This window comes from Peromyscus maniculatus, chromosome 1, assembly GCF_049852395.1.
Source record: "Peromyscus maniculatus bairdii isolate BWxNUB_F1_BW_parent chromosome 1, HU_Pman_BW_mat_3.1, whole genome shotgun sequence".
In the NCBI taxonomy this organism is placed as follows: Eukaryota; Metazoa; Chordata; class Mammalia; order Rodentia; family Cricetidae; genus Peromyscus; species Peromyscus maniculatus.
In genome coordinates, this window is record NC_134852.1 from 110725161 (window position 1) to 110745388 (window position 20228).

At 53.7% G+C, this 20228-nt stretch overlaps 1 protein-coding gene across 1 annotated transcript in view; it reads left to right on the forward strand.

Moving 5' to 3' along the window:
- Chrdl2 (chordin like 2) overlaps positions 1-17818 on the forward strand; it is a 29545-nt gene extending 11727 nt beyond the window's left edge. The window contains exons 3-11 of the mRNA XM_006982153.3: positions 3224-3317; positions 4587-4729; positions 7058-7151; positions 8809-8861; positions 10840-10999; positions 11942-12136; positions 12434-12607; positions 16735-16827; positions 17657-17818. Of these exons, the coding sequence (XP_006982215.1) occupies positions 3224-3317; positions 4587-4729; positions 7058-7151; positions 8809-8861; positions 10840-10999; positions 11942-12136; positions 12434-12607; positions 16735-16827; positions 17657-17736 (1086 nt within the window). The 3' untranslated portion in view covers positions 17737-17818. The remainder of the gene's footprint in view (positions 1-3223; positions 3318-4586; positions 4730-7057; positions 7152-8808; positions 8862-10839; positions 11000-11941; positions 12137-12433; positions 12608-16734; positions 16828-17656) is intronic.
- The last annotated feature ends 2410 nt before the right edge of the window (positions 17819-20228 follow it).

The following is a 20228-nucleotide window of genomic DNA, read 5'->3' on the forward strand; positions in this document are numbered from 1 at the left end:
AACATAAGGAAGACAGGTTTATTCCATTTCACAGTTCCCGAGGTTCTTGTCCAAGGTCACTTGGTCTTATTGCTCTTACTTTGTGGCCAGGAAGCCAAACAAAGAGGACAAGGCCCAAGTCCCACAGTCTTCGAGTCTTCAAAGGCACACCCCCAGTGACCTCTGGACTGCCCACAAAATCTCGTCTCCTGAAGCTCCCAACAGCTTCACCCTGGGACCTTTAACATCCGCACCTTCAGGGTCATTCAACATCCAAACCATACCACCAACCTCCCTGGGCCTTGCACAATCAATTGGGTGGCCTAAAGGAAGCAGTGTCATGCAGAATTCTCGAGGAAGACATGAGGATGGAAGAACAAGAAGAGCGGGGCCAGGGGACACTCAGCCAGCAGGGCCCTGCTGGGATGTCTTGAACTCATTTCTGGGCGGTGCTGGGATTTCTGGCTCTCAGACCCTCAGCACCCTCTTATCCTCACAGTCCAGGAGAGGGAGGAGGCAGATGCTCTGAGGGCATCCATGGTTAAGACAGAACCTCTAGAGGCAGAGAAGACCTGGGTGGAGAGCAGGCGACACTGGGTTACTCCTCCTGGGTCTTCCCCTCTCTCCCCACTGTCCCTCCATTTTAGCTCCAGGTAGAACTCAGACACAAACAGGGATGCAATCCCCCATGGCTCCAGCTGCCTCGTTTTTATTATCCTTCGCACATCTGAGGCCAATAAGCCATTTAAAAAGGAACTTCATGAAATATAGCCAGAATACAGAAAGGAAACCATAACAGAAAATTCCAGACATGTCACGTGGCCCAGTTGACAAAGGCCAAGTTTTGTGATCCACTGGAGCTTATTCACGTCTCCTTCCCCGGAGTCCACACATGGAGTTTCTTTTTCGTCAGCCCAAAGGACTGTTGCCCATATTTCCAAAGTGCAGTCCGCCAAAATGCCTCCATTTCTCTCCACCATTGCCCCTCCTCCCCATCTAAGCTACCTTCATCTCTCATCTGGACCACTGCATGAGCCCACCAACAGGGTGCTCTGCTGTCCCTCTCAAAATCCATTCTCCATGAAGCAGCTAGAATGGCCTTTCCTGAACCCAGAACTATGGTATCTCTTTGCTCTTAAAACCATCCAATCATTTTTTTTTGGGGGGGGCAGGGTCTCATGTAGCCTAAGCTAACCTCAAATGTATCCCTTTTGCCTCTACCTCAATAGTCATGGTGTGTGCCACTGTGCCCACTTTATGGGGTGCTAGGGATCGAACCCAGGGCTTCATGCATGCTAGGCAAGCACTCTACTAGCCCAGTCCTCTAGTGGTTCTGCATGATCAACACCCTTCTTACCTTCCACCTCCACACCCGCACGCCCTGCTGCAGCCACATTAGCCTCATGTCTGAACTTCCAACATTTGGGATATTCTCACTCTTCCCTCCAAATAATCTTCCTCTAATCTCATGAATGGCAGCAGCTTTTCCCTTCATTGTTCACAGTGTACCTGTCACTTCCTTAGGAGGGCTTCTCTTACAGTTTCCAAATGTGTCTAATCACATCCCCTGGTTTGGTCATGGCCATAAACATAACACCTCAAATTAGCTTGTCCCTGCTTCTTAATGCCCTATGGTCCCTCTCCAGCTACTAGGACACAGGCTTCTGAGAACAGAAAGATTGTCACTTCTCCTGATTGTGTGCCTGTGCTCAGTACAAGTACCCAAAGTGTCTCAGCATCCCAGGCAGGCATGGGTCCTGGCGATGGTGATTAGCTGCTGTGTGTTCTCAGTCAGCCTCTAGAATGTTCTTTGCTCCCAGTATGGGTGCTAGTGCCTCTCAGGCTATGGTTGAGAACAGGACACGAGGTCATCTGTATTTACACAGCCACTATAAAAACAGTGTATCTGACCTTACAGTGAAGTTGCCACTGGCCACAAAGAGCCCTGCCACACGCCTGTTCTGTGCCCTTTCACCCCCAAGCTGCCCCCACCCCATGTACCGCTGCCTGCTGTTCATCACTTCAGCAAGTGCAAGACTCTAGCTCTTGAGACCACATGTCCCTCAAATTCCACCTAGCTTCTCAACTGAAGGCCTCAGTTTACCCGCTTAAGATTGATTAAGCTCCACAGGTGAGGGATCTCTAGGGGATCACTGTTGACCCTCAAACCATTTCCGATCAGTCCTTGGCGTTCTCTCTGGCCATCTTGGGAAGCAGGGACTCCAGAGGGACTCAGGCAGTCTAGGGTTTTCCTTGGTGCAAGAAGCTGTTTCCAGGCAAAGCGCTGTCCACAACCTCTGCTGGGCAGAGGATGATAAAGGGGAACTACATCCTGGAGACCTGGAGCCAACTTGATTAGCTTTAGGGTTTAATCAATGCTGCTCCATTCATTAGAGAGCCTCCCTGTCTGACCCCCGAATCTCTCTCCTCACATCACCCACTCACACTTGTAGATTTCCGCGGTCGCCTGCTTGGAGTCAGGCCCCATGCCAACCGTACTTTGGAGTTCATGGTTGAGTAGGGGACTGCAGTGAGTCTGGTACAGGGCCAAGAGCAAGGTGTGGGGAGGCTGAGGAAGGGCTGGGAGAAGGCCTGGTGCTCTGGGAAACCTCTGTAAGGTGCTGTGGCCTCTGTTCATCTCTCACTACATGTGTTTGTCTGGTTCTCTTTTACCTGCTGAACTTGATCATATGAAGAACTTCAGGTCTCTTCTCCGGTGCCAACCCCAGAGGCTCTGTCCAGGGTTCCACAGACCTCTTGGAGACTTGCAGAGTAGGATGATAAAGACCCAAGTCTTTCCCACACCAGATTTTTAGTCCTGGCCTGGCCACTGTCCTCTGTGTTACAGCCCTCCTTTGAACACAAAACTCAGAGTCAGTAGTGTAAGAAAAAAGCCATAGAGTTGAAAATAGCCTGGGCAGAGCACCAAGATCAATGCCCAGACAGCTCAAGGCTTTTACTTCTATTTCTCGTACCCACAAAGGGGCCACGGCCACGGGAGCTAAGCAAACCCATGAAAGGTCTGTCTTCCCGTGGGTGAAGGCTGCAGATGAGTGGGCTCAGTGAGAGCCGCCTAGTGGGCGGCGTCGGGACAGGGCTCTCTTGAGTTTGGGTTGGGTCCTGTTATGCAGGGGCTTAAGACAGAGCGTGGTTCTGCAGTTGGGGTGGGAGCTTGGGGAGAGGACCCCTGCAGATGGGAGGCAGTGGTTCTTTGGAACGAGGCCTGACCACGCGTCTCTTGCAGAGCGGCCATGTGAAGTGTTACCGCCTCCGATGTCCGCCCCTCCACTGCTCGCAGCCTGTGATGGAGCCACAGCAGTGCTGCCCCAGGTGTGTGGGTAAGTGGCTTTCTTCCTCCCCTGTCGCTGCTGCGAGCCCCGGGTTGAAAGAAGCCTCCAGAAGGAAAAGAGCGGCCCGGTCCACCAGATGTGTGGGGACTGACAGGTGCTCAGTGGACGCATTCTGAGCCCCCATGTAGGCGAGGGTAGCAGCAGACCTCTGGCTCCAGAACTGATACACACTGCAGAAGAAGCAGGCAGCGGAAGTAGAAACTGGGTGGGCAAGATAGCTCAGCAGGTAGGGGGACCTGAGCTCCCCAAATGAAAACCTGAGAACAATCCCGGGGACTCACATGATAGGAGGAGAAACCCGACTCGGAAGATTATCGTCTGACCTCTGACCGCCACCACAGGCCACAGCTTGCACCCCTTCCCCCCCGAATGAAGAAATGTAACAAAAGTGTAAAGTTAAGGAAAGAAAGAGTAGAAACCGGCTGAAGGAGGTGAGAATAGCCTGGCACGCTGACTTCACATTTGAGCTCCGGTCCCTCTGGCTGTGCGGAAGGAAGGGGAAAGTGAGGGCGAATGACCCGGGGCTGGCTGGCCCCTGGATGCGTGCATGGTGTCTTTGCTGTGGCATGGTTCTCTACCCTTCGATTGTGAACCTCTCGGTGGCAGGGACGAGCCTTGCTCGTCTGTTCCTGGTGCCTGGCCTGGTGCCCGGGGCAGAGAAGGGTCTTAGTGACGGTGTTGTGAAGAAATGAGAGGGGAGTCCCAGGATGGGAGACCATCCCCTCCACCCAGCAGGATGAGGAGTAGGAGTTGGCCTTGGTGGCCAGTGAATGTTAGGAGTTTACACCAAGTACCAGGATGGTAGAGAACATCACACCTGACTCTATCACAGGAACTCCACGAGGGTGGGCATTCAGTGTTCCCCAACTCTGTCTCTTGGTGCCCAGAAACAAGCCCAGAGTGCTCCATGAACACTCATGGGCCTCAGCCACTGAGGGGGTGGCTGGGCCGCGGTGGAGAGAGGCATGTGGTCAGGTGTATCAGTGAGACCTCTTGGCTAGCTGATACGGGAAATGTCTGGGAAGCCAAAGCCAGATTATAGTCTAAATGCCAAGTGGAGAAAGGGGAAGAGAGAGGAGAGAGAGAGGGAGGGAGGGAGGGAGGGAGAGAGAGAGAGAGAGAGAAGAGAGAGAGAGAGAGAGAGAGAGAGAGAGAGAGAGAGAGAGAGAGATCTTCAGAAAAGTGGTCTTCCTAATTCTGGCAAAAATGTTCAATCCATGGAAATTTCATTGCCGCCTTCTGCTCTCCCACCCGCAGATCCTCATGCCCCCTCTGGGCTTCGGGCTCCCTTAAAATCCTGCCAGCTCAATGAGACCACATACCAACATGGAGAGGTCTTCAGTGCGCAGGAGCTGATGCCCACCCGCCTGTCCAACCAGTGTGTCCTCTGTACCTGTATTGTAAGACCTTCTACAGTCTCGGGGGCCCAAGCCAGTGTCTCTCCTACAAAGAGGGATGGGGTGGGCCATGACGTGAGGATAAGAGAGGCTGGAGGGAGGGGAACACCCGGGGTCCACAACGTCCTGCCCCTAGCTTGGTGAGGTGACCTTTTTCGGCTTTTTCACACACGATCCCCAGATAATGAGGGTAGCTCGTGTCTACTTTTCCCAGTGGACACTCTACCTCTTTGAGGGGAGGGGAGGGGATGCGTGCATGTTGTTTCTGTGTCTTCTCTTGCTCCATGTCCAGGGCCTGACATGCAAGAGGATGCCAGGTGGCTGCTGCAGAATGAATGAATGAATGAATGAATGAATGAATGAATGAATTCCATTCAACAGTCTTGGGACACAGATGAGGTTCAGACTCTCTCTGCCCGTGGTCAGAATAAGGCCTAGGGACAGCAGGGTTGACAGCCCTGTAATTGGGGGACAGAGCAACGCCAAGCATGGCCTGACTTAGGAAGCTGTCTTCTTGCTTGGAGACTCTTGCGGCTCTCTTCCTGTCACAGGTGCTGTGAGTCTCAGCGTCCCTTTCTTCTCTTTGCTCCCTGTCCCCAGGCCTCTCCGGCCGCAGTCCCTGACTCCTGGAGGGAGTCTGCTGGGGTGCTCTTTAGCTTGCTAGATGAGGTGTCAGTGAGCAATGCGTGAACTCCAGCTTGGCCCTGGCCTTGTATGACTTTTCCTGAAGAGATTTGAACTGACATCTGTTCCCCACAGATGGGGTACCAATGATATTGCAAAGAAACGATTCTACGTGGTACCTGGGGGACAGACGTAGTGGGTTACTTACGGGAGTGTGGCTTGCTCACAGACACGGCATCACTAAAAATCCCACCCCGACATGGGTGACAACTCAGGTCACAGTCCTCGGAGTTCCCAACCCAATGTGCTGGCAGCTCCACCCAGAGTCCTTCTCCCCAGATGCTGTTTGCTGCTCATCTGATCTTGGAGAGGGGCCTTGGGCACCCTAGAACGTTCTGAGTGTCCTGAGCTTTGTAAGTTTCTTTGGCTTCCAGAGTCCCTGTAGGAGGAACTGTTTCAGTTTGGAGGAAAACTTGGTTCCCAGGGTGGCTTCAGCAAGCCACCTCTCTCTAGCCTGCTTCCCCATTTTCTTCAGTGTCCATCAGTTCAGGCTGTGGATCTTAAAGTGTCCATGGGGCAGATGGAACAAGCCAGCCGGCCTCTGGAAATGACGACCTGTCAGGCCAGCGGGTCACTGCCCCACTGAGACCCTGCCGCTTGTCATAGACCAGGACATTGCACCACGTGATTCACGGAGCTGTCCTTAGTCAGTGGCCCTAGGGGAAGGATCTCATCCTGTTCAGATAAGCAATGGGAACTGGAGCCGTTGTTAGCTTGCTTGTGGCTACACAGCCAAATTCCAGACCCGGACCTCCCTGACTCCCAAGGCCCGTGTTCTTTTCCCAGTAGGATGCTGCTTCCCATAAAGGGAGAGGCCTGTGTTAGGACAAGGCTGTGGGAAGACGCAGAAATGGTGGTGGTGGATGAGGATACTCTAGTGGTCCCTTTGCCCAGCCTCTCTGGAGGCATGGCTCTCCTCTCTTTCCCTCATCCCTGTCCATAGCTCTGGCTTGAGTTCTGACCTCCCTTCTGGAGCAAGATCCTTACCTCTCAGACTACAGGAACACGGGGCCTTACAGCCGCTTTTCACAGTTACCCTCGCAGCTGATCTTCACACCCCGAGTGGGTGCTCTCTCTGTCTTTCATAGAAGGTGAAACTCTCCAAAGGTGCCCAGCCTCCTCCCTCCCTGAGAGTCCCACATCCTGCAGACTCGCCTTTCAGAGTGGGCCTTGAAGTTCAAGGCCAATGGTTTTCTTTAAGACTGATAGAAGCCTAGGGCTCACCCCTGTGGTGCTCTCCCATGCTGGATACCTGATGCAGGCCTGGGAGAAAGATGCTGATGTCAGAAGGAAAAACCCGAAGCCTGTCTCTGGTCCATTCTACTCTGACTTTCTCTATGGCTGGATGGCACAGGTCCCCGCTCCTCCCCAGGACTCCCCTCATCCCAAAGCCCATCTCACAGGTGGCTGTGAAACCTGAGGGAATATTGGAGACGACGTTCTTTTTAAGGACCTGGAGAGGGACTAGGGGGTCACAGGGAAACTCCTAGCTGACTTTCCCTGCTCAGGAACCACACACCACTCCCTTCATCCTCTCCCTCAGGGATAACCTCAAGGCTATTTGCTCCCAGGGAAAGAGGCTCTCCTGGGCCCCAAGGCTGTTCTTCAACAGAGCTCATTTCCAATCTGGTGTGTTCTGTCCTTCAGGAGGGCCACACTTACTGCGGTCTCATGACCTGCCCCGAACCCGGCTGCCCCACCCCACTTCCTCTGCCTGACTCCTGCTGTCAGACCTTGAAAGGTGAGTGTCACGGTGAACTTTGTAGCTTGACACAGCCTAGAGTCATTTGAGAGGAAAGCCTTAACTGAGGAACTTCCTGGATCAGACTGGCTAGTGGGGGTATCTGTGGGGAATTGTCTTGATTGTTAACTGATGCAGGGGGCCCAGCCCACTATGGGCAGCACTATTCCCTAGGCAGGTAGGCCCTCCCTGGCTGGCTAAGCCAAGCAAGCCAGCAAGCAGTATTCTTCTATGGTTTCTGATTCAATTTCCCACTTGAGTTCCTATATTGATTTCCCTCTCCGATGGACTGTAACTTGTAAGTGGAAATAAACCCTGTCTTCCCCTAAATTGTTTTTGGTGAGAGTGTTTTATCACAGCAATAGAATGTAACTAGTACTGGGAGTCTTCCTGAAGTCTGCCAGGGTCCTCCAGCACCCCTTTTATGAACCGGCAGGAAGAGCCCAGGGGCAGCCAGCATGTAGTAGACACTTCCTTACTACAGGGCCGTGATAGCTTGGCATGGATGTCCCAGAAAGCAGGATCCATGGGCAATCCTGTGTGAAGTTGATCCCCCACCTTGTCAACTCCCATTGGCCAGAGCTCACATCCATAGCCCTCATTAATGCCCCTCACTTCTTGCAGTGTGGGTGATGGGCAGCCCTGGGAGCAGCAGGCAGTGGGGGGAGGAGCTTGGCAGGGGGCATGGATAGGAGGCTCTGCCAGGGTGACACTGAGGGCACCTCGCCTCTGGGAGCAGAAGCGGTAGTGACTGTAGTGACTGGGTCCTGTCCCCACAAGGCCAAAAGGAACAAAGTGACACCTGGGAGGGGCTAAGCATAGGCTGAGTCCTCGTCTCTCCAGTCTGGCACAGGATTGGACTCCTGGGGTAGATTCTCGGGGTAAACTGAGGCTGGCATGTGTGCTCTTGAAGATCAGACTGGGCTTGAGCAGAGGTATACCAGGTGGACTGTCCATGTGGACTGGGGAAGCCAAGGAGAGCTTCTCAGGGAGCCTCGGGTGTTGGGGGTTTGGAAGGTATACTTCTGTGTAGTCCTCCTTCCTCCTCTGGATGTCAGCTGGGAGGCGAACAGGGAGGCCGGCCGCAGCGGATCTAACTGGGAGCCTAATTCTGCTCCCGGGCTCTCTGAAGCAGGAACATTCCAGACAAGCCACACGGCGTAGTGAAAGAGAATGGAGCAGAGCTTCAGGAAGCTACAGGGCTTTCTCTGTGTGCTGGTTCCCTAAGGACAGCCGCCAGAAGAGGCCTCGAGGCCCCTGGAGGCAGAGGGACTGGAGAGTAGAGCCCTGGATGTGTGTAATGAAAACCCTGGTTGTAAGCATGGGATTCTGGGATCATGGGACCATCCACGAAGGGATGACCAGTATCCCAGAGGGGGGACTTTTAAGTAGGCTAAATAAGATGCTCTGACGTAACTGAGCAGTTCAGTGCCTGGAGGGACCAGAAGGTCAGTGTTGAGGAACTGAAGAACTGTCCTGGCGGTGGAGATTTCTGATAACTCAATATAGACAGACGGTCTGTACAGAGACGTTTAGGCTCCTCCTAGGTAACTTGTAGGCTGGGTCTACAGATGTGGTGTTAGGCTTTTGGAAGGAGCAGAACTGTAGGCAGGGGCCATGGCCACAAGGCTGACCCTGCTTCCTTTTGAGTTTTCAGACAGGACAAGTGAGAGTTCCACTGAAGCTTTGGCACAGTTACAGCCTGGAGAGGTGAGTGTACACATGGCTCTGCAGCTTGGTGGAGAGCGGGGCTGCTGTCCAAGACCAGAAATCTGCATGGCTCTCCAGCACTCACTTTTCTTAAACACTACACTGTCTATTCCCGATCCCACTTCCCCTGCCCACTCTAAGTCCGAGGCCTGAGAACTGGACTCTGGATCAGCTGTATTGGCACCTCCAGGTTCCACCCTCTCTCCCTACCTGTCATCGGGGTCTCCATTACGGTTGATGGGTCATAAGGGAACAGGTTGCCACACAGGGCGGGGTAGGCCCCAGACTCCTTCATTTCCCTCTGGGGAATCTCTCTGACACAGCCTGTGTGTGTATGATCAGTCCAAGCCCCCCCCGGGAATGACCTCTGGCTTGGTCCGTGCTTCTGGGCCTCATTTCTGGGGTGCAGGTCCTTTGCCAGGGATCTGCCTTTCTGCTCCCCCCACCTGCATCTCGGCTCCTGTCGATCTTGTCCAGAATGCAGATGGCCTCGCCTTCCTAGCTCTCTGTGGTCTGCGGGGAAGGAGATGGGAGAACGATCCATAGCCTGACTCAGGTGCCCCACAGCTCCTCGGTGCCATGCTACAATGTGAAAACTCGCGTCCTTTCATCCTGGGCTCCAGGAGCCTAGGCCAGCCAAAGCTGGACTCCTGACCTTCCCTCCTCAGCCAGGGCATCTACCTGCCTCTGCCAGGCTGATTTCTCAGGAGGGCCAATGAACCTGAGTCATTTGATCTGCTCCTTCCCGCTTGTCCCTAGAAGGCAGTGTCTGGGGCCCACAGGCCAGTGCCAGACCCCGAACAGCTCCTTCCTGACTAACTGAATGTCTTGGTCCCTGTACCAGTTGGGAGTTGCCTCCTTCAAGTCCTTCTTGCCTCAACTCCACCCGACCAGCAGCATTTCCTGGGCTCTTCTGTGTGTCTGAGCCTGAACTGGGAGCTGGGGTGTTTCTCTTCTGCAGGCTCTGTCTCTGTGCTGTGAAAGAGCCTGTGTGGAGTGGGAACGGATTGTAGAAGGAAGAGTGTGAGGGCTTCGTGGACATCGGGGGAAAGGACAGGCTTTTCTTCCTGCGCCCAGCCCTGTCATTCCCCTCCTCCCATCTGCTGATGGGGTCCCCAAACTGAGCTGCAGAGCATCCACCCCATAAGCTTCCACCCCGACCTCCCCTTCACTGTCTCAGTCCTCAGGTCCGGTCTGGAGGGGCATTGGGGTGGGAGTAGGGCCCGACAGTGAGGATCTTGGATTCCAGTGATCGTGTGTCTCTGGGTGGACACTGTTTTGTTTTGTTTTATTTTATTTCAAGACAGGGTTTCTCTGTGTAGTTTTGGTGCCTGTCCTGGATCTCGCTCTGTAGACCAGGCTGGCTTCGAACTCAACATCGCCGCCTGGCTCCTGTTTTTTGCTTTCCTGCACTGTGGAATTCTGGACCCTTCTAGGATATCAGAAGCCCATTCTGTTGTCTTGTCACCTGACTTTTCCTAAGCAACAAATTTTCTCTGTTCCCGATCCCATGTTGCTCTGCCTCCCCACGGCAGCCCCAAGGTCTGAGGAGGAGTTGGTGGAGGTTGGCTTGCCAGATCCTTCTCAGGGTTTTTGTTGATCAGTCTGAGAATGGCCGAGCCCTCACTCAGATGATTCTGTGTGAAACCCATGTGAAGTCTGTGCTCTCTCTCTCCCTCCCTCCCTCCCTCTCCCTCCCTCCCTCTCCCTCTCCCTCTCCCTCTCCCTCTCCCTCTCCCTCTCCCTCTCCCTCTCCCTCTCCCGCTCCCGCTCCCGCTCCCGCTCCCGCTCTCTCTCTCCCTCCCTCCCTCCCTCCCTCCCTCCCTCCCTCCCTCTCTTTCCCTCTCCCTCCACCCCCCCCCCCCCCCGTGAAAGTCCCCCGGTCTCCACTAGCAGACCTTTCAATGCAGCCTGGGTTGTGGCCCCAGCTGTGGCCTGTCCCACTCAGACAGCTCTGCATCCTGTCTGTTCTTTGCAGAGACAGGATCCACACTCGGAGGAGGGAAAGAGGAGAGGGCCCAGCACCCCAGCCCCCACCAGCCTCAGCTCCCCTCTGGGCTTTATCCCTCGCTACTTCCGGCCAATGGGAACAGGCAGCACTACTATCAAGATTATCCTGAAGGAGAAACACAAGAAGGGTAAGGACAGGACCCCCCTCCCATCTGCTGATGGGGTAGGGACCCCTACTTCCTGCACCCCCCCTACTCTGGTTCTCCCATCTCAATCTGACCATGAGCTTAAACTCAAAAACAAACAAAACTGGGTATACCCTTTGAAGATCATGGACCCCAACTCCCATTTGACAGATGAGGACACTGAGGTGCATAAGTACTGAGTCAGGGAAAGAACCAGTTGTTTTGGGGGTGGGTGTTTCACTGTATAGCTTAGACTGGCCTTGAACTTCAGATCCTACTGTTTCAGCCTCCTAAGTAATAATATTTTATTGAGCATCTATTATGTCTTTATTGAAAAGTGGAGCAGGGTGGGGGACAGAACAGAGTCTGACCCAGTCTCTGCCCCAATGGGCTCCTAGACTAGTTGGGGAGATACGTGAATAAATCTCCATGAGGCAGGGCTGAGGATAAGACTGTCAAGGAAGGAGGGGCAGAGCTGTTCTGGAGGGTGACAGTGGGGACAGGGAAGGAGCAATGGCTGAACAAGGAGAGGACGGGGTTCACAGCAGGGCTCAGACTGGTAGGGAGGGAAGAGCCCTGGGGCTACAGAGTCCCAGTCCTGGACCTTTGAGGAGACACCAAGGCAGGGAGCGGGGGTGGACCTGCTAGAGTTCACACTGCCAGGTATTAACAGCTGTCCTTGGCGCCCGCCCCTCCTGCCAGGCCAGCCCTCTCCTTGCTCCACCAGATGAACCTCTGAGGCCCGGGGAGGGCTCTCCATCTTCAGCAAACCCTGGGTATTGGAGGGATGTCAGAGTTGGTGCCGGTTTTATTCCCTGGCTTGCATTTTGCAGACAGTGTAGCTGGTGCTCACTAGGCACACTCGACGTTCTGGACTAGAAACTCTGGGCAGACCCGAGGCACTGACCTCCCTTCCCTCCCTCCTCCCTGCTCCCCATGTTCCAGCTTGCACCCACAATGGGAAGACGTACTCCCATGGGGAAGTGTGGCACCCTACTGTGCTCTCCTTCGGTCCCATGCCCTGCATCCTGTGCACATGTGTGGATGGCGACCAGGACTGCCATCGCGTCACCTGCCCCACCCAATACCCCTGCAGTCAACCCAAGAAAGTGGCTGGGAAGTGCTGCAAGATCTGCCCAGGTAGGAGGCATGCTACAGGCCGGGAAGGAACTGGCCATACTGGGAGCCTCTGGGACTGGGAGTGCTCACACTTAGCCACGGGATGTGGGGTTTACAGGTGTCCAGGACGCTAGAAGCACAGGCACAGAAAATACCAAACGATGTGGAACCTTCTAGCGTGACTGTGGTAGCCTCAGAGGCTCTCAACATGGACGTTTTGCATCCTAGGAAGTCATAAAGTATTAGAACAGTGGACATTTTGAGACAAGCCCATGTTCATTGAACCCATCACAAACTTTTTTTCTCTCTCTCTTTTAGAGGATGAGGCAGATGCCGACCACACTGAGGTCATTTCCACCAAGTGTCCCAAGGTCCCAGGCCAGGTCTCCGTGTACACATTGGTATCTCCAAGCCCAGATGGCCTGCATCGCTTTGTCCTGGAGCATGAAGCCTCTGACCAGGTAGAGATCTACATCTGGAAGCTCGTGAAAGGTGAGTGGCCAGCTCCTGCTCCCGGCCTCTGGTACCTTCCTGCCCTCAGAATCCAGGGGGTCTTAAGGAGGTCTTACTGATCAGATGCCTCAGCATCCTTCCAGGAGTAAGAACCCCTGATTCCATCCCCATTCTCATTCCTCTGTGATTTCTGATAGCTCTGATAAGCTCGCCAAGGCCTCTGAATGCTCCCTCTCCTGGTCATGGAGGATTACTGCACCCTTTGAGGAGCCGACCTTAAAATCATAGACTCTCAGGGTGAGATTGAAGCATTAAGCCATGCTCCAAAGCCTGGAGAAAAGAAGATTCAAGGGGTAGGGACTGCTGGCTCCTGACTCTGGTGGGCTGCCCTGTCAGAGGAAACAGCTTTATTCTGAGTGATTGCAGAAATCAGACCATAAGCAGAGGGTATGCCCCCAGGCAGACCTGGGTTCAAATCTCACCTCTGCTACTTCAAATCCTGCCTCTTCTCATTCTTAGCTGTGTGACCTCGACCAATCACCTAGCCTCTCTGGACCTCAGTGTTCTCTTCTGTGAACTGGGGAAAGGTGCTTTGGGATAATCTCTGACCTATGGACTGTGGCAAAAATATCTGTCTCCTCCTACCACACCGGCTGGTTAGAATGGCAGAGAGGTGGGCTTCTGTTTAGTAAGAGGAGACCCTTGCTCATCCTTGGAGCCTTCCTATGGTGAGAAGAAGGTGCAGAGCTCACAGCAGGCGAGGAAGAAGCAGGAGCTCTTGCCATTGTTCTGGACCTTTAGCTCATACTGTTTCCCTGGGCTGGTGCTGGCTACAGCTCTCAGACCACCCACACAGTACACCCCAGCAGGTGCTGGGACAGCAGAAAGCAGTGAGCACCCCGCCCTCCCGTCCTTGGGAACAGATGGCTTGATGACATAGGCAACAGGTGCTTATGGGGAGCTGATCTGGCCAGGGAAGGTTTCCTAGAGGGTGGACCTTTGCAACTGAGGGAAGCAAAGGGCCCTGGATATGCCACAGAGGCTTTGCAGGCAGGGGCAGGGGGCAGCAGCCCTGTGCTCTGTGAGCTGTATGCAGCAGACACTGTGTGCCAAATGCCCCATTTAATCCTCACAAGAAACTTCACGGTATGTACTCAGGCCCTATTTTGTAGATAAGAAAACTAAGTCTGAGAGGCTGGAGGGTAGCTTGGTCTCTGGAATGCTCGATTGCCTTGTACACAGGAAGCCCCGAGTTCAATCCCCAGCACAGTATAAACCAGATGTGGTGGCAGACACCTGTAATCCCAGAAGTGAAATCAGACTTTCAAGGCCATTTTCAGACACATGGAGGATTTGAGAACAGCTTGGGCTATGGTGACCCTGTCCAAGGAAGGAAGGGCAGACTCAGTCTGGAAGATGACATGGTTTGCCCAAAGGCTGAGGGATGTGCCTGAGAAAGACCAAGAAGGGCCAGAGAGAGGGGACTTATTTCCCATCTCATCATCACCAGACTCAGCATAAAAAAAATGAGGGGGACTCTTCAGTTCTACCATGCCAGGCCCTACTGCCCCGCCCCAGGAGTGCTCCCCATCCTTGGCAGTGCTCCCCATCTCCTGGCCCTTAGGTCACCCGAATGTCCATGATTCCCTCCCTGTTCCAGACTGTCACTCCCAGGGTTCATTATGAGGACAGGCGCTTGCCGTTTCCTCCCTCAGAGGGGTGGAAACAAGCGACCCCTGGGCCGGCACCAGAGAGGCCACTCCATCTGGGACCAGCCCAGGGCATTCGTTTCTGAACATAATGGGCTCAAGGTTAAGAGCCTGTGAGGTTCTGGAGTTTCCTGGTAGGGCAGACTTCAGGAGCCTCAAAGAATTTCCCTTCTGATGGCCCCTGCCCCACCTCCTGCAGGTGCCTCCATCTCAGCCCAGAACAACTTGGTCCAGAGATGTCTGGCTTCACTGTGCGCTGGACTGGCCTGTTGCCTGGAACTCATTCACCAGTGCCAGCTCTGCCTAGGGGGCATGGGCTCAGCTGTGCTCAGACTTGACACACGGCCTTTCCAAAGGGCAGGGGGCACATTCAAGACCCCCAGGCCCCGAAGTATCTTCCTCTCCATCACGCCCTGTAGACCATGGTAGAGGAATTCCACACACCTGTCACCCCTTCTCCCATTTTTTTCTGTGTCCTGGGGAGCATGCCGTGGTAGGCCTGTGCAGGAGGGCCTGTCCTTATCTCAGAAGTTATTTCTTGCCACTCGGACATAGTCCCTGGGCCTTTGGAGCTATTTGCTGGCTCTCGGCATCTAAGCTGGAGCTCCAAGGGTAGTGCTGGCTAGTTCCCAGCTCCTGAAACTCAGGCTCCATATCTGCGTTTTCTATTCCCCTTCATGGGGCCCCCTGTGACCCCTGGGTACAGGTCTGGTTCTTGGTGTTCCCCAAGGCAGTGCGGGCCTAGCTGAGGCCTTGCTGAATGCATTTGTTCTCTCTGGTCACCTCACAGCCCATGTGCTTAGGACCTCATGCCATGTATGGTGCCAGGGGTAGCTGCCCACAAAGTGAAAATATCAGAGGATTTCATTAATACCTCATTCCTCCAGAGGCCTCACTAAACTAGGTACATATATATTTATCTACCCATCTATTTATCATCCACCCACACCCATCTGTTCAGCTATCCAGACAGACATCCCTATACCTATCTGTCCATCTACCCTTATACACATCTTTCTGTCTGCCTACCCATCTATCTATCCATCTATTCATTCATCAACACACCCATTCATCTAACTCACATCATTCATCCATTCATCCATCCATCTATCCAGCTATCCATCCATCCATTCACTCATTCATACACATATGCATGCATCCATCCACCCATCTATCCATCTATCCATCCGTCCACCCATCAATCCATCCACCCATTCATTCATACATACACATATATGCATGCATGCATGCATCCATCCATCCTATCCAGGGAGTCATATATCCTACATGTTTCATGCTCAGAACCCAAAGAGTTAATGAAGTTCTCAAGAGTTCCAAGTCTGGGAGAGAAGGAGGGAATAGGCACAATGACAGCACCATAGTGTGGGTGGGTTGGTCTAGGAAGATCCCTAAATCGGTAAAGTGCCTCCTTCAAAAGCATGAGAACCTGAGTTCAGTCCCCAGAGGGCACGTAAGGATGCTGGGTGTCAGCACACACTTGTAATCACAGCACTCGGGAAGTGGAGACAGGAGGATTCCAGCCACACTAGCCTACCTGGTGAGCTCCAGGCCCATGAAAGGCCTGGGGGGTCTCAAAGGAAGAAGGCAACATTACTGAGGATGGTAGCCAAGGTTGTCTGTCCTCTGTCTTCTACATTCATGTACACATATGTGCACGCGCACACACACACACACCACACACATTTAAAAAGAAATGGGTAAAATGATCAACAGAACCTAAGTGGGAAAGGCCCTGCAGAGAGGAGGCTGTAACCCCTGCAGGATGGATCAGGGAAGCCTTCCCGCTAAGATTTGGTGGGTGGGTGGCTCACTTGCTATGTACAGGCGGTGTAGACAGCACCAGCAGAAGGCTGGCATCTGTAAAGGCTTGGTTTGCTCCTAGGACCTCAGGGATTAGCAGGGCTGGGCCATATTCGGGACATGCTAGCTCCGTGTTCTCTGGTGTCTGAGGACACAGCTAGGGGTTTTTAATCATATAATGTCGTATGCTAGAGAAAAGCTTGACTGCTCTATGTGCTCAGTCCTTTCTTCTTTACTGTCTCTTTTGTCCCTCCCTCCTCCCCTCCCTCCTCCCCTCCCTCCTCCCCTCCCTCCTCCCCTCCCTCCTCCCCTCCCTCCTCCCCTCCCTGGTGTGTGGATGGTGACAGGAGCAGCCACCGAGAAAAGAAGCTAAAGGACACGTTTTCTTTACTGTGGAGGGGACAGGTGGTCAGAGAAGCCAGCCTATTCCAAAGGGTCGCCATTAGGTTGAGGATTAAGAGGGGCCAGGGCCCTAGTGTGGTGACTGAGGAGGGGCAACAGGCCGGGAGAACCCTGCAGGTTTATTCCACGTGACTTGGTGTCTAGTCAGATTGGAGGCAGGGAGGGAGGTGGCAGGGTGAGTTGTGAGTTGTCACCCCATCCGACCCTCCTAGCTCATGCCTTGTCTGCCCATAGGAATCTTCCACTTGGTTCAAATCAAGAGAGTCCGGAAGCAAGATTTCCAGAAAGAGGCCCAGAACTTCCGGCTGCTCACCGGCACCCATGAAGGTGGGATCTTGGGCTAGGAATAGGGCCAGGGAGGGGAGCAGAGACAAAGCAGGACCTCTTGGGGAATTCCCAGGCTGCTGGTGTCAGGAGGAAGGGTTGGGGGGGGGCTGTCAGCCACAGACGTCAGTTCCCAGCACAGGAATCCAGTGGGTGTCTGGGCCAGAGATTTCTCAATCCCTAAGTGAGAGAGAGAAGGTGAGCTTAAGCAGCTGGCCTTGTCTTGGCTCAGTAGGGTCAGGTCGGAGCCCCCTGGTACTTTCCATCCCTTTAGACCAGTGGGTCCCAACCTGTGGGTCACTACCCCCTTGGGGGGCATATATCAGGTATTTACATTACAATTCAAAACAGTAGCAAAATTATAATTATGAAATAGCAACCAATTTTATGGTTGTGGTTTGCCAGAACATGTGGAACTGTATTAAAGGGTCACAGCATTAGGAAGGCTGAGAACCAACTATTTCTCTAGACCGCCCATTCCCAGTGAGACCTTCCTGACCACTTTCCTTGACACTCTAATTTGCTCTGCATTACTCTATGAAGATGGACCTGAATGGGGGTTTTGGGGGGTGGCAGGTCAGGTGGCAGATGAAATGTTACCCGCAGGAATGGAGTTAGGAAACACAGCCCTTAAATGCAGAGTGTCTGAAGGCTGAGTCATACAACTATATGCTGGGGACCTCAGCTTTCCACCAGTGGGTCCCAAAGCCTAGCCCACACAGTCTTCCTGCCCCAAGCATTAAAAGTGCAGTCACTGCCACTGTTGAACACGTGCTTGTGAGCGTGCATGGCCATACACATCCCCTTGTCTCTTCTTCCGCTCTTCATGCAGGTTATTGGACCATCTTCCTAGCCCAGACTCCAGAGCTGAGAGTCACAGCCAGCCCAGACAAAGTGACCAAGACATTATAACAAGGACCTAAACAGTTGCAGATATGAGCTTTATTGTTTTTGTTATTATATATTAATAAAGAAGTTGCATTATCCCACCCACCCCCATCCTTGCCTGTTGACTTCACATCCCATTTCCAGGGACCCTTTTGGGAAGATAGATGCCTCATCTTAAATTCATGTGGGTGGAACCCTATCCAGAACCGTGGTCCTCACAGCAGCTTTTCATCAGAGCCATGGACAGGTCTGGCAGCCTCCTTGCCCAGGCCTTTGTCTCCCAGCACCCTTACCCCTAAGCGCCCCCAACAGGCTGCCTTTACAGGTGGCACCCCCCTCCCCCAGCAGCTTCATGGCACTGAGCCTAAGAAGAACTAACTTGGTTAGCCAAGTGGTGGTGATCACAGCCTCAAAGCACTTTTCCCCGGGGGCCTGGGGCCTTCCTATGGCCGGCCAGCTATACTTCAGGGAATCTGGCTTTTGAGGAAGGCTGGAGCATCATGTACCTGAAGGCACAGGGGGGTGGGTAGCTGGCCCAGGACTGGAAGCCAGGGCTCTGGCTCCAGGCTAGCACTCCTCCCCCATTCTCGCGGCCACGTGAACAGCCTCACCTCCAAAGGGATCCAAGACAGCAGTCAGAGTGCCAAGTTGGCCCGTTGTCCGAGAAGGCCTAACCCTTACAGCGAAAGACAAATCAACCATTTGTCTGCCCACGTGTGTAAGTGCTTGCGATGTCAAGTATGTTTTATGGCCCGTGACTTCACTTACGTCAAACAATGCAGGATTTACACACCCCCCACACACACACACACCCGACTCTGGAGAGCTCTCTGGGGCTCAAGTAAGGCAGTCTTTCCCAGAGCCTCACAGTGATAAGTAATAAGGCAGGACCTGAACTCAGGTCCTCTGCCACCCTGTCGAAACTCTCAGGATACCCAGGCTCAGTCATCCACAGCCTCGGCTCCCTGCTCTCCCCATCCAGATTAGATTAAAAGCAGTGAAGAGATGGTGGGCAGAGGCCTGTTGACGGGATTTGGGCAGCCACCTGGAGAGTCCTTCCTGTTGTCTCCACGGCCTTGGTTTCCACCACACTGCCCCAAGGCCTGGGAGATCTAAGCAGCCACCAATGCCACCTTAACTGGAAATCACCTTCCTTAAGCTCTGTCGCCAGCTCTGGGGGGACAGGCTTGAGAGTCTGAGCTTAGAAGAACACGTCTATGGCCTCCCTGACATCCCATAGGCCCGCCTAAACCTTCTACTGGATAGGCTTAATTCAGGCTAGCTTGCTCACCGCAGGGACTTAGTTTGGCAACTCTAGGGTTGGGTTCTGAGCAATTCGGGAACCTAGAAGCCCAGCCATTCATAGTGTGGGCTCTGAGCATCTTCCCAGCTACATGGGAGGTCTCTTCAGCAGCTTGCCCCAATGCTGCATCCTTGCCCTTGGCCCACATCCAGCCCTCTTCCCCATCACAGGGTTGCAGGTGGGCTTTGCAGTCCTGGGTTTCGGGACAGGAATGGGTCCTCAGTGTACTCTTCCTGGTGTGGCAGGACAAGCTGCCTCCCTGATCTCTTTAGTAGGCTTATGTGAAGCCTAGATATGTGCCCCAAGCCTACTTCCCCGTCGGGGGACACAGTCTACACATCAAGCCCTCCTCACTTCAGTCCAGCCCTGTCTATTTGAGCCAACACTCATTTTGAGCCACACGGAACTGCTCCATGGTTTCACACAGTCTCTGAGCCACTCCAGGGTAAGCCTTACCCTAGACCAGTGACACAGAGCAAGGGGCTGACGTTGTCCTTCCCAGGTCTGGAGGAAGAGGACAGCAGCAATGAGGTGAAGAGGTGACAGCATGATCTCTGAGTGATGAAGGTGAAGGCAGGACTCTGTGGGGCACAGCCCCCAACCCCATGGAGGACACTTCCACAGGCTCTGAAGGATGGGGAAGAGAGGGAAACAGTGGAGGGAGGGGGCCGGGAGGCTGGGTAATGATGTGGGAGCAGAAAACTGATGAGATGAGAGAAGCAAGGACAAGGAGAATCACCATCGTTCACCAATGCCGGACAGTGCTGGGCAGTGAGCAGATGGAGGTGAGGCTGCCTTCCAGCTGAGAGTCTCTGACTTCAGCCCAAGAGACAATCTGTGATTTAGAGAGCTGCCTCTAACCACTGCAGAAGAATGGCCTGGCAGAGCTGGGCTGAAGCCAGGGAGGAACTGATCAGGGAATGGACGTGAGAAGCCTGGGAAGGAGGGAGGCCATGGGGAAGGCAGGATGGGCTGACTGGACTTAAGGTTGACAGAGAGGGAGGAATCTCACCAGATAGATGGCTTCCAGAAGACATGTGTACACACACACACACACACACACACACACACACACACACATACCTGGCACCTGAGGAGACAATCAGCATTCTAGGTATATTATGGGTTGCCAGAAGGCTGGGCTAGGGATAGAAGGTGGGAGCCGTTGGCTTATAGACGGTGACCTAAGCCAGGAGGGGAGGGACTGTGGCCT